The following is a 13,227-nucleotide window of genomic DNA, read 5'->3' as shown; positions in this document are numbered from 1 at the left end:
GTCTCACAGCCCCACCGGTGCCACTGAAGGGTGGACAACCCAAATGGGACCTTGTAAAGCCACAAACTGCATTCCAGCAGTAGTGTTGAGGGCACCGTGTCCCCTAGAGCTGGTGGCAGGCGTGCGGCAGGGTCTGGGGCACCAGAGGTGGGCTGAAGCCTCTCCTCCTGCTGCCCCCGAGCCCATGGGTGCTGGGACAGGGAGCCTGTAATGGGATTGTGCTGTGCGTGGCCGCTGCCACCCCAAACACCGGTGTGTGTGTCCGTGCCACCCGCTGAACGCCTGTAGGGCCGCCTCGATGGGGACCAGGGCTCGCAGCCCCTCTCTGAGCACCCAGTGCCCCACAGCGGGTCCCGTCCCTCTATTTATGGCCTCTGGGCTGCACGTGTACTTGGGGCCAAAAGATGCAGATTGCACAATAAACGGCTGGGGTTGGTTTTTTTATTATTATTATTATTAATCGCTGACACCTAGCACCCCTTTTGTGGCCCCAGGGGGGTGCTGAGGGGGAACCAGGGAGGAACTGGGGGAAACCGGGGTGGTGAAGGGGGAACCGGGGCTGTACTGAGGGAACTGGGGGGGTGTTTGGGGGGGTAACAGGGAGGAACTGGGGGGGACCGGAGCGGTGCTGGGGGGATCTGGGGCTGTACTGAGGGGACCAGGGGAGTGCTTGGGGGGTACCGGGGCCGTACTGAGGGGACCGGGGCTGTACTGAGGGGACCCGGGGGGTACTTGGGGGAGACCGGGGCTGTACTAAAGGGGACCAGGCAGTGCTGAGGGGGACCGGGGCTGTACTGAGGGGACCGGGGGAGTGCTTTTGGGGTACCGGGGCTGTACTGAGGGGACCCGGGGTGGTGCTTGGGGGTACCGGGGGGGCGCTGAGGGGAAACCGGGGCTGTGCTGAGGGGACCAGGGGGGTACTTAGGGGTACCGGGGCTGTACTGAGGGACCCGGGGGGTGCTTGGAGGGACCGAGGAAGCGCTGAGGGGAAACCGGGGCTGTGCTTCGGGGACCGGGGGGGTGCTTTGGGAGACCGGGGTTGTACTGAGGGGACTGTGGCGTTGCTTAGGGACACCGGGGAGGCGCTGAGGGGAGCGGGGCGGTGCTTGTGGGGTACTGGGGCTGTACTGAGGGGACCGGGGCGGCGCTGAGGGATCGCCCTGCCGCGCTCCGCCCCGTTTCCGCCGTCATGGCGGCCGGAGCCCGGCGGCAGCGGCGGCCGAGCCGGGCTGCGGGAGCCGGAGGCGGCAGCGGCGGCAGCAGCAGCAGCGGCGGTGGCGATGGCGGCGATATGAGGCGAGGCTGAGGCCGAGGCCGAGGCGAGGCGGCGCCATGTCGGGCTGCGTGTGGGGCGCGGCGCCGCCGCCGCCGCCGCCGCTGCTGCTGGAGGCGCTGGGCCGGCTGTGGGAGGTGCAGGCGCCGCTGGGCAGCGGCTCCTCGGCCTCCGTGTACCGGGTGCGCTGCTGCGGGGACCCTCGGGCCCCTCCGGGAGCCGTCAAGGAGTTCGTGGCCCCCCCGGCTCGGCCCGGCCCCGCTCGGCGCCCCGCTGCCCGCCCGGCCGCCGCTGACTGCGCCGAGTACGGGTTCCGCAAGGAGAGGGCCGCCCTCGAGCACCTCCGCGGCCACCGCAACATCGGTAACGGGGGGAATTTGGGGTAACGGGGGGGATTTGGGGGGCAGCTGGGGACAGCAGGGACGAGGAGGTGCCCCCCGAGGTGGGCAGCGCGTCCCCTGGGGTTGGGAAGGGATCCCGTGAAGGTTGAGCCGCCTGCTGCGGGTCTTGGGGTCTCCCCGTGGTGCTGGGGAGCAGCGGGGTGCAGTACTGGGGGGTTTTCGCCCGTTCCTGACGTGCCCGTGGCCGTGTCTGCCCTCAGTGACGCTGTACGGCGTGTTCACCAACCACTACTCGGCCAACGGCCCGTCGCGCTGCCTGCTGCTGGAGCTGCTGGACGTCAGCGTGTCCGAGCTGCTGCTGCACTCCAGCAACCAGGGCTGCTCCATGTGGATGATCCAGCACTGCGCCCGAGACGTCCTGGAAGCCCTGGCCTTCCTGCACCACAAAGGCTACGTGCACGCCGACCTCAAGCCACGCAACATCCTGTGGAGCGCGGAGGAGGAGTGCTTTAAGCTAATTGACTTTGGACTTAGCTTCAAAGAGGGGAATCAGGTTTGGATCCTGCTGCTCTCGGGGCGGCCTGCTCTCCCTTGCGTTGCGCGGGCCTGTGATGCTCTCAGCTCCCGGGTGAAGGAGCGGAGGTGGCCTGGTGGGGATAGCAGCTTGAGCGGGTGCCGAGGGTTTCCTGGAAGGCTAAAATGTGGTCTGGCCCGTGAAACAGCAGCCGGTGTTCCCGTTCTCCCCGCGTGTCTCTGATTGCTGTTGATGTCAGTCCTTGTGCTGCCCACAACGTGGATTCCAGAGTTAACGATTCAGCTTCCTGGAAAGTTTGCTAGTTTTCATGTGGTCAGAGGAGTGAGAGCAGCCAGATCTGTAGGATCTCTCTTATCATCCCTTATCGTACGTAGTAGTAATCCAGGCTTCGCCATCGGTCAATTGCATTATCTCTAGCGGCGTCCTTGCTCTTGTCTTTACTTTCATCCTATCTTCAGCAGCTTCCCTTTTTAAGTCTGGATGTTTCTTTCCCACGTGACTGGGTTGACCAAAGCCCTGATTGTGGCTAGGCAGCGTCTGTTCTGTCCTGACGCAGACAGATCTGTGCCTGTTCTGCTCTGCTCTTCCTGTTCGCTGAGCTTTCACTCCCTCCTCATACTGTCACTTGTTTATTTTGGTAGTGACGAGTTTTGTAAGTTTGTCCTTTCCCCTCTTGTTCCCTTCTGTGGCCTCCAGTGAAAGCAGAGGGACTGTCTACAGAGAGCCTGGGGAGGTTCTGCTGGTGGCTTGACAGAATTTCCTTTCATCCCTCCCTCTCTGAGTAACCTTCTGTGAGGGGTATCAGTAAAGCTTTTTATCAGATAGCCCTGTAGCAAATTAGCCTGTAATCACTGGGCGATGGGCGGTAAGTCGTAAGTGAGCTATGACTCTTCTTTCCACACACTGTCTTGGCTTCTCCTTGCACTCTTCTCATCTAAGAGGTTTTCAGATTATTATTTTTTTGACTGCTTTACCTGGTATTGACAGTAAAGCTCACTGATCCGCCAATGTCTGAGGACTGCGTGGGTGACCCGTCCCTGAATTCCTTGGTACAACCTCAGATTTTAACGTGTGCACTCCTTAACGACTCCTCCGTGTTGTGCTTTGGTCCTCCCACGCTCTTGGCTGAGCACCGTTCCGTGCTGGTAATCTGCTGCTGTCTATCAGCAGAAAACACTCTCCTGGTGTCCTGTGTCTGAGGCAGATATATTTTTTTTTTCTTCAGGGCTGCGTTTTGCTGCTCGCTCTGGGAGTTGCCTCATAATACTCGATCGTGCATTTTATTTGCTTCAACCCTTCTTCCAATCTGCCTTCTTTGGGCTGAGTTTCCTTCTCTGGTTCCCGTAAAAACGCTGCCTGCTGGGGCGAACCTTCTGACCCTGCTTTGAATACGTACTGGCTGGCAGCCTCTCCTCCCCGCCCCTGCCGTGTCTAGCTGCGGACATGTATGAATTCCTTATCTGAGTCAAGACCGTGTTCCTTGCATTTGGGACAACTCTGCTCGGCTTGTTCTTGCATAACTTTCTGCAGTTACTGTTTAACAGGGAATGGCTGTACACAGAGCAAGGTCTCAGCCACACAAATCTCTGAAAATACCTCAGATAGTGGGAGTGAAATTCCCTCTCTCTGCTTTTGCTGGTGGTGTTGACCACAGCGTTTTCCGTGTCTCTGCTGTTTGGTGGGGCTGCTGAACTGCTGCTTTCACCATGCCCGAGGTTTTGCTCTTTGCTGATTGGAGGCAGTACCCTACTGAGCAATTTGTGTATCTGTTTTTTTTTTTTTTTTTGGTTTATGAAACAATTCTAAGCTCTGTTGCCTAAGAACACCTTTTGTAGACTTTATTTCCAATTGAAGAGCCAGCTAATTTTGGTTTGAGTATACTCCATGGCTAAGAATTCACAATCCTGTGCCTTCTTCGGGAAGTAAGCTCGCATATTCTTCTGTCATTCCTCGAGTCACATCAGGGCATTTGAAACGAGCCCTCCTATATCAGAAAGATCCAGCACCCAGTTTATCACCGGGCATTCAAAGGACTTGACGAGCCCACGGCTGACTGATCTGGCGTCGGCTGTGAGCAGGAGGTCGGACTGGAGACCTTCCGAGCAGCCTCTCCAATCAGCCCACGTGTGATTCTGTGATTTTGCTGTTTTCTTTTCATCAGACAGTGTGTGGGTACTTGCCTCTGCCAGCCCCAGCAGCCGAGCAGGTATTGATTGCTGCAGCACTTCTCGCTGCGAGGGGAGAGGAGGAAGAGGCGCGTGGGAAGCGCCTTTGATAATTTGCTTGTCTGAGTGTTAGATGCCTGCTTCGTTCTTGTGATGCTGTGTTCCAGAGAACAGCAGCAGCACTTGAGTAATGGAAGCTGTTACTGATCCTCACCGCTCCTTCCGAGCGTTTTGTGCTCGTGCAGCTGATGTGGGAGCGTGCAGTGGGTGCACCACCCTTATCCTGAAGCTCCCGGTGTCCTCCGTGCTTGCACAAGGTTAACAGGCCAGTCCACTGTCACGTCCAGCCTCTTCCTCCAGGCAGTGCTGTCGTTCAGAGAGCTCAGATGCTCGTGGGGTGGCTGCTGTTTAGCTGGAAGATATTTTCTCTTCCAGTCTTATTTTTTTCCCCTTCAGTTAGTTGAGCACAGCAAGCTGAACTGCCTTCTGGCGCGGTGCTGTCTGTCAAGCCAGCAGCGGTATTTGGGTGACCCGTTAGAAATTGCCCCTGTAAACTGATTTCAGGTTAGAGCAGAGAGCCTGGATCTGCAAAATTAACCTCTTTGTGTTTGTTCGGCCTTCTGCAGGATGTGAAATATATTCAAACAGACGGGTATCGGGCTCCAGAGGCAGAACTGCAGAACTGCCTGGCACAGGCAGGGCTCCAGAGCGAGACGGAGTGTACCTCTGCTGTGGATCTGTGGAGTCTGGGAATTGTTTTACTGGAAATGTTCTCAGGAATGAAACTGAAACATACAGTCCAATCTCAGGAATGGAAGGTGAGTGAGAACGGCTCTGGGCGTCCTTGCTTGTGCCAGGCAAATCCTCCTGCTGCTTGTGTGCACCTTGGATTTGTAAGGTAGCACCTGGCAACTGGAGAGCGTTTCCTTGATGTGTCTCTAATCCTATTGTCCTGGGTATTAAGGCTTCAAAGCCTTAGAGACCTGCCTGCCCTGTGGGACTGACGTGTCTGAACACTGCCTGTGTTCAGGCTGCCGAAATCCTACAGCTCCAGGATTCTGTGTTTCGGAGCCTGTGTCTCCCCAATTAACTGGAAGTTAATTGTGCTGGCTGTAGTGCCGCACAGACAGAGGAACCATGTACACGGATGATGGCTACTATTGCGCTACTATTTCCTTTCATCCCTAATTACCACTTATTTTTCTTCCCAGGCAAACAGTTCTGCCATCATCGACCGCATTTTTGCCAGTGAAGGGGTGGTTAATTCAGCCATTCCAGCTTATCACCTCAGAGACCTTATCAAAAGGTATCTTCCTGCATTTTCTAAGTGTTGCTTAAAGATGTGTCCTGTGAAGTCTTGTGCCTTGGAGCCCACACCTATCACTTTTTTTTTAATGTCCTTGCCACTATGCTGGTCACGAGTGCAAGCATTAGCTATATTAGCTGTGCTTTCATTAGCCCTGTATTATTAGCTGCTCTGAATCCCATTTTTGACAAGATGTGGTTGCTTCTTGAAGTACGATGGCTTTTATGAGACTGCATGCGTGTCTGAGACAGGAGCAGGGTGGCCTGGAGAGGTGGAGGTGGAACATGCAGTGTTCGTTCTGAAATTCTAACGAGCAACTTCCATAATTCGGTGCTGAAAGACATCTCAAAGCAAAACCTCCTGTATTATGTACTTGAAATGCTCTCAGAGGATCCTTCTGGTGTGCTTAAGCTGTGAATTGGAAGATGTGCTCTTGACTGTTCTCCTTGTACCATAAGCACCCGAAAGATAGGCTATTCCTCAGTGCTGGCTTCCAGCCCAAGGTGAATTGGATGCAGGAATGTCACATGCAGGAGCATAAGGATCTCTCTTCTCTTGCAGCATGCTTCATTGTGACCAAGGAAAGCGAGCCTCCGCTGAAAAGGCTTTGTGCAGCCCGTTCTTCAGCATTCCCTTTGGTAAGCTGTGCACGTGGGCCCCGCTTGCAGCTTGGGCAGCATATCCTGGGAGCAGCAGGGGTGTGCAACTGCTCCTGCTTTTGTCCTTGCTGCTCCTCCCTGGTTTTGTGGCACTTTCAGCCCTCTGGTAGCCAGGTCAGACAGGGCACTTAGCTGGCATTATGACCCTTAAGGTGCATTTGAAGAGTGCAGAGCTATTTAGGGGAGGCTGATGGCTTTTACGTGCCCGGAGTTTCCCAGTTCAGAAGCTGGGAATGGGAGCAAGCTGGGGGGTGCCTCTGCTGCTGCCTGCTCCTTGCAGGCCGAGCAGTCCCGGTGTGCTCTCACGGTGCTGCAGCCTGTCTTGGGGCCTGCCAAGGAGAGTGTGAGCCTACATTTGCAGTGACAAAAGTCACTGAGGACATCAGGGCCTGCCTTTCCTCACATCCGCATGGCAGGTCAGGCAGTTGTCGCTGTTGCTTTGATCTAGCACTTCCTCTTCACTTGAGGAGAAAGGTGGTGTTCCCCCAGAGCCCCCCCATGCAAACTGTCAGCAAAAGATGGGCAGGGACTGCCCTGTGTAGGCTCCTATCCCTCCCCATTTTCTGTTCCAAAAGCACCACAGCAGCGTTCTTCAGAGCTTTCTGGCTCTCAGAGGACCAGCAAAGAGCTCTGCATCCAGCTCTTCTGCAGCATAAGTCAACGTTTCAGGCATCCAGCTTCTTGCTGGGCTAGTATTTTCTCTTCAGGCCTTGCTTTTCCTAAGCTGCTTGGTGTAGCTTGCAGTGAAGGCTGTTAAATATCTCATCTTCCAAGGCTGCACCTAGATGTTGGCATCCCTTTGTACTGGCAAAGGTAATCAGCTCATCCAGGTTTTAAAACTGCTCTTGCATTTCGGAAGCTGGGGCTGTTGTAACCAAGCCACCTTCCGTGGAAGGAGCTGAACCTTCCTGCCAGTTCTGCTGTAGAGCAGAGGGAGCAGCGTTTTGGCAGTACGTCCACATCTCGTTATAAACACGCAGACCTCTAACTGTACCCTCTTGTACTAGAAAGGTGCTTCTGTGGGTAGTGCTACAAGCTCATAAAGCAGCTTCGATTTTTCTTTAGCTGCTGGTTCTCTCCTTTGCCTAGCTTACACGTAAGCGTGTCTGCACAAAGAAGCATTCACTGCTGCTTTCCTAGGAAGTCAGAATGTGAGCTGTCACTACCTTCCACTTGGCCACAGTTATTCTGTTTAGAGCAAAGACAGCTGAGAACGGCCTTCCTTGTCGTTTCCAGCCAAGACGTGACTTTCCAGTTACTCAGCTTCTTTCCTGAGCTGCTTGTATGCCGCAGCCAGCTGTGTTGTCAGTGCAGGGGGTGTCACTTGGGACTCTGAATGGGAGCAGAGGTGCTGGGCAGAAAGCTTGTCCTAGGACAGAAGGGTGTTGCAAGTGCATTTGTCACTTGGTTATAGGAAGACAGATGGCTCCAAGTTGTAAGGGTTGGTTTGTCTCCCTCCTCTGAGAAAGACACAGATGTACTTGAGTAAAAGGAGCTGCATGTAAGGCTGAGGCAATGGTTAAATGTTTCAGTTCCCTATTCCTCTGATGCTATCTCTGGGTTGCCAACAGCCCTAAGGAAGAATGGTCACAGCAGTTCTCTGGGAGCCGACTGTGACACCTCTCTTTGAAGGGATGCTCCTGAGGGCTGCCTGGGCATCGTCTAGATAAGGCCTTTCATCCTCCAGGCTTCTCATAAGGATTCCTCCGTGTCACACGGTAGAAGATTTACAGCGTGTTACTTGACTGTCATCTCCTCTTGCCCTGTGAAATCAAGGCCGTGCCTGTGCAGGGCAAAGATGTCAGCTTCTTGCACGCTGTGTGCTTAGTGTAGAAAAGCATTTCCAAGGGAGCAGTCACCTGCTGTCTTTGCAAAGCTAGTCAGAGGGCTCAGGCTGGAGAACCGGAGCCATTTCTTCCCTTTTCTCTCCCGTTTCATTTTCAAATGTGAGACCCGTGAGCCCTGCTGTTGTGTTCAGCTGCTGTAGGTGGCTGATACAAGTAAAGGTATGTTCCTGCTCTTGAAGCACTGCAGGTTGGGCTCCCAGATCTTATATTGACAGCCCTGCTGGGCCCTTTCAGGAACATGAAATCGAGGTTTCGTTGTTGAAATGGCATTTCAATGGCCTCCCAGGTGTGGTTCTCATAGTCTGACATTAGTCTGGCCACCTCGTTCCACAGGAGGATCCGTGCAGCGCTGCTCCAAGTCGTCGTGGAGCTGCCTGTTTTCTTCCAGAGCCAAGGGTCCTGTGGCCGTGGGCTTCATTTCTGCTCCTGTAAAGCCTTTCACAGGATCAGTGCTCACCCACTTGCCTCGTGTGGCACTGACTTAGTCCGTAGCACTGCCTCAAGTAGCTAAATAGCTTTCTTTTTCTGTTGTAAGGTCCTCTCAAAACACCATGTTGCAGCTGGATTTTGATGGTGGGGTTTCACACAGTGTTTAGGGAAGAAACTGAACATAACCTAGAGTCAGCTGAGGCTCAGGCCTCAAGAACTGAAGTTACAGAAGCTCTCTGGCCCCTTTCCAGCTTGCCTGGAACCGGTAACAGGAGGAGCAGGTTACACAGTGGTTCTTTCATCTTCTTGCATCGCCGGGTATAAAAGATAGTTTGCTCAGCTACCACAGCCCTTGAGGTCACGTCAAATTCTAAATGTGAGCTAGGCAGACATAATTCTAGTCTTAATTGCTCCCAGCTTTGTAATTTTAAAAGCAATTTCAGGTGCTAGCCTCGGTATAATTGCAGAGTACACCGAATCCTTTGGGAGAGCCTGTTAGCACGCAGGCAAAGATAAGTTGGAAACGGGGAAAATGCATTACCTGTAAATGCAGGTAATGATGGAGCAGAGCTAAACTGCTGCAAAGAGCAGTCAGTCCTTGTGTATATTGAGTCAGCTTCATGTTTTCTTGCTCCTTTGATTTCCTTTCTCTAACTGTGGGTGTCGCGCAGCTCCCCATATCGAAGATCTGGTGATGCTCCCCACGCCTGTGCTGAGGCTGCTAAACGTTCTGAGCGATGCTTCTCTGCAGAGCGAAGAGGAATACGAAGGTTGGTGTGTGCTGTGCCAGTCACGTGTAGCAATGTCATTTCACTGCTTTGGATTTTGGGGTGAGAGAGCAAGCAGAAGAGCAAATAATAGACACAAGAGTAGTAGCCAAAGAGCTTCTCAGCTGAGTTCTGATACCTAGAGGGTCAGCTGCACTAACAGGGAAAAGGCTAAGGCTGAAAGATTGAGCCAAAGAGCAGAGCTTGTAGTGAGTTCCTGAAGGATCTCAAATGTTGAAGAAGGTTGATTTTAATTTTCCTCTCTGGTTAAATGCTCACAGAGCTTGTGATGTGTTCATGGCTCTGAGCTGCTGCTGAACATGTGCAGGGCTCTGTGGAGCCCAGGAACAGGATCCTCAGAAGTTTGCTGGTCTACAAAAGTCACAAATTCTGAACGTTTTGGCTACTGGAAGGTTTTGTGAGCAGGAAGCACTCACTGTGTGTGTGCTTCCGAGGCCTGGTGTCAGGGATTCACAGCCTTCAGGTCTGTCCCTGGCCTCAGGTCAGACACTGTCCTGTTACGTGGCTGCTCAGCAGTGTCAGCCTCTGCGGTGACATTCCCTGATTAATTTAAATCGAGAGGAAAAGGCTGTGTTGACTGAAAGGTCTTGAGGTGTTCATCTGGCCTTTTTTTGGCTTCTTAGCAAACCCTAGTTTGCAACGTGAAAGACAACCGGATCTTTTCTTTCTCAGATATCCTAGAAGACATCAGAGAGGAGTGTCAGAAATACGGACCGGTGGTTTCCTTGCTTATTCCAAAGGAGAATCCTGGTAAAGGCCAAGTAAGTGAAGGGAGGGGAGAGGCCGTGCGATTCCCACGGATGCTGTGTGCTGCAGGGCTGCTGCTCAGCTTCTGGAAGTCTCCTGGCTGACAACAGTGCTAAAAATATCTGGGCCTCTTGAAGGACAGCGCAGGTTCCTGCCCGGTTATGCAGGGTTCCCTAACCTGGGAGGGCCCCAGACGAGAGTTAAAATTGCAGTTCAGAGATGCAGCTTCTTCCTTTTTAGCTCCACTGCTCTGGACTCAACCGAGGATAAAGGGGAAAAACTTGCTCAGGAGCCGTTTCCCCGATTGCAGGGGTGGGAGGGAGCGGGTGGCCGTGCTGCCTGGAGGCTTCACTTTTCCTCTCTCTTTTTCAGGTCTTTGTTGAATATGCAAATGCTGGTGATTCCAAAGCTGCCCAAAAAATGCTGACTGGAAAGATTTTTGATGGCAAGTTTGTTGTGGCTACGTTTTACCCACTGAGTGCCTATAAGAGAGGATATCTGTACCAAAACTTGCTGTAGGCCGTAGCAACAATCAGGAGAGTTGTCTCGCTCCTCTTCCTCACGTGTTTTACAGTTGAATGTACAAAAGAGCTTCCTAGCCCTGCTTCTGAGTCATCCCTAACGAAGAGATGCGAAGGACTGAGAGGGGCTTTGAAACCTTTACTGCTGCTTTGTGATGTGCAGAGGAGGCCTGGGTGGCTTTACGCGTGTGCTTGTGTGTGTGTGTGTGTGTGTGTGTCGTGCTTGCTCGTTTACACTAGGCGCGTGGCTTTGCCTGCCCTGGCAGGCGCTCGGGTGCCGAGGGTGACCGTGGGGGCCTCGAGGCAGAGCAGGTCATGGCAAGCACTCGGGAGCGCTGGAAATAAGAGCTGGAACCTCACCTCAGCACCCGGTTTCGCTCCGGGGAGAGCAAAAGGCTCTGGCTTTGAGCCTTCGCATCCCCCAGAGCAGAAGGCAGCGGTGAAATCAGATCAGCTGAGCCATGCAGAGCACAAACTGGGCCCGGGGAGCGAGCTGTGGTGAGCCAAATTTGGGTGCCCGGGTGGGCAGGAGCTGCCTGGCTGGGGATGGACACCAGCAGAGCAGCGCCGGCCTCGGTCCCAACACACCCTGGAAGCACTTTGTAGCCCGAGGTGATGTGGAAGCTCTGTCACGTGGAGTCATCTTCCCAGCCCGTACCCTGCGCCGGCACTGAGGCTCCGAGCTCTGATGCCAAATCCTCCGTAGTATGTGAGTGTCTGTAGGTGATATTTTTGGAAAGGAGTGCGGCGGCGCGCGGTGTTCGTTGTGTCTCAGCAGGACTTCTGCCTGCGAGTCTTAGGAGAAATGACAAATATTTATCTGTTGTAGGCCCCACGCTTGGCTTTTCTGTGTTGTGCAGTTTGTTGGTTTTTTTTTTTTTGCATTAACCCGTTAGATTTGTCGTAGGTTAGAAGCACTGACACTTTTGGTCCTTCAGAGGTGACACAAAGGGCCTGAGGCAATCTGAGATCCTGTTTGGAAAGGGCTGGGCCGGTAACCAGGCTTACCTGGCCGGATTCGTGTCTTTCCCAGTGTCCACGGTGGGTTTTTGGGACAAGGACCTGGGCGAGCAGCATCCCTGCTCCCCCCGAGCGCTCTCCCTGCTCACGCAGCTCTAAAGCACAGGCAGAAGATCTCTAACCCTGCTGAAATACTTGAGGGCAGCTCCGAAACTGCCTCTGACCTGCCCCGGAGTAATAACCCCAGTTACCTTGCAGTTTACGTCCTCGTGGTTTACTTCTCGCATCTAGCTGAGGCTGGACTTGCTGGAATCCTGCACTTAAGTGGTCCTCCTGGATTTTGCCCCGCGTGCATGCGTGCAGAACCGACGTCTGTAGCATTTCACGGGTGTCCGTGCTGGCGTGGAGTCCTGTCTGCTGCTGGTGTGGAGTCCTGTCTGCTGTCGCCCTTGCCAGCCTTCCCCAGAAAGGACCAATCCCTTCCAATTTCCCTTGTCGCCTTTGAGATGGTAGAATTTTCCAGGAAAAAAAAAAATATAATAATAATAATAAAAATCCCGCAGTGAGTTTTGAGGTCTGATTTGCTGGTCAGGCTGTTCCCGGGACGATGCTACTTTGGTGTACGTAGCTGTCGAGCAGCTTTGTGTAGGTGGGCTGTGTGATCCAGTGCTGTTAAGTTACCTGTCCTTGCGGCGAAGCACCTTTAGCGTCTGGAAGGAGTCGGACAATCAGTCGGGCGAGGGGTTTCTCCCCGCGAAGAGCAGCGGTGAGATTGCTGACAGCACCCTGAACGTGGCCAGGCAGTGACCGAGCTCCTCAGCTCTGAGCTGGTGCTGTCTCTGGCAGGCTTTGCCGTCGGTAGGAGCGCCGTGGCCCAAAATCCATCTCCAATGCCACTGTGCCAGCAGCAGCAAGCTGGCTGTGTGTGTGCCCCAGGGCTGGTGCTCAGCTGAAGACGAGAGCCGTGCCAGGATTAATCCCTAGAGAGGAGCTGCAGCACGGTGAAGTTGCTCTCCCAGGATTTGGCTGGGGTTTTGCTCAGCTGTTTCAGTAGGAACTGGATACATCTGCAAGATGCAAACTCCTGCCACCGTGTTTGCTCTCTGGGTGCTCGCTGACCGGCCCTGAGCACTGAATGGAGCAAAAAAACAACCCACAAAGCTTATTTTTTTGGCCCGGCTAGAGGTGAGGATGCTGATCCCTGTCCCGTCACTGGGTCCAGGATTCTCCCTGCAAGCTGTGGGAGTGCGGAACGGGGAAATTTAGGAACTCCTCGGAGCAGAAGGCTTTTCTCCCTCACCATCTGCCTTCAGCTTGACAGAGGAAGGCTGTGAAGCTCACCCCGCTGTCTCGGCGAGCTGCGGGTGGCTTGGCACACCATCCAGCCCTGTTAAACCCGTGCTCCTGAACCTGGGGTTGGCACAGCTGCCTTCCTAAAGCTTCCCCCTGTGCCAGGCAGCTGAGTGCCCGATCCCGGTGATTAATAAAGGATGCTTCGAGACAAAACCCTGGTTCAGCCATCTTTTGGGGGGCTCCCTGTGTGTGCATGTCGTCACCTGGAGGGCTTGGGGGCTGCCTGGGGAGGACGGGGCGCAGGATGATGCCTTTCCCTGCGTGTCTGCAGTGCTCCCTTGGGGTTGGGGGTGGTGTTTATTT

General features: G+C 54.1%; 1 protein-coding gene across 1 annotated transcript; it reads left to right on the top strand.

The window, feature by feature from the left end:
- The first annotated feature begins 1,179 nt into the window (after nucleotides 1-1,179).
- On the top strand, nucleotides 1,180-13,071 carry UHMK1 (U2AF homology motif kinase 1). Its single transcript, XM_082765551.1, has 8 exons — nucleotides 1,180-1,636; nucleotides 1,875-2,167; nucleotides 4,941-5,132; nucleotides 5,526-5,620; nucleotides 6,182-6,258; nucleotides 9,227-9,325; nucleotides 10,016-10,104; nucleotides 10,463-13,071. The coding sequence occupies exons 1-8, from the start codon at nucleotides 1,333-1,335 to the stop codon at nucleotides 10,607-10,609; spliced, it is 1,296 nt and encodes a 431-aa protein (XP_082621677.1). The 5' UTR covers nucleotides 1,180-1,332; the 3' UTR covers nucleotides 10,610-13,071.
- The last annotated feature ends 156 nt before the right edge of the window (nucleotides 13,072-13,227 follow it).

The sequence above is a fragment of the Aythya marila genome (genome assembly GCF_965140915.1).
Source record: "Aythya marila genome assembly, chromosome: 8".
Lineage (NCBI taxonomy): Eukaryota > Metazoa > Chordata > Aves > Anseriformes > Anatidae > Aythya > Aythya marila.
The sequence above is the reverse complement of the archived record's forward strand: the minus strand, read 5'-3'. Positions and strand labels throughout refer to the sequence as shown.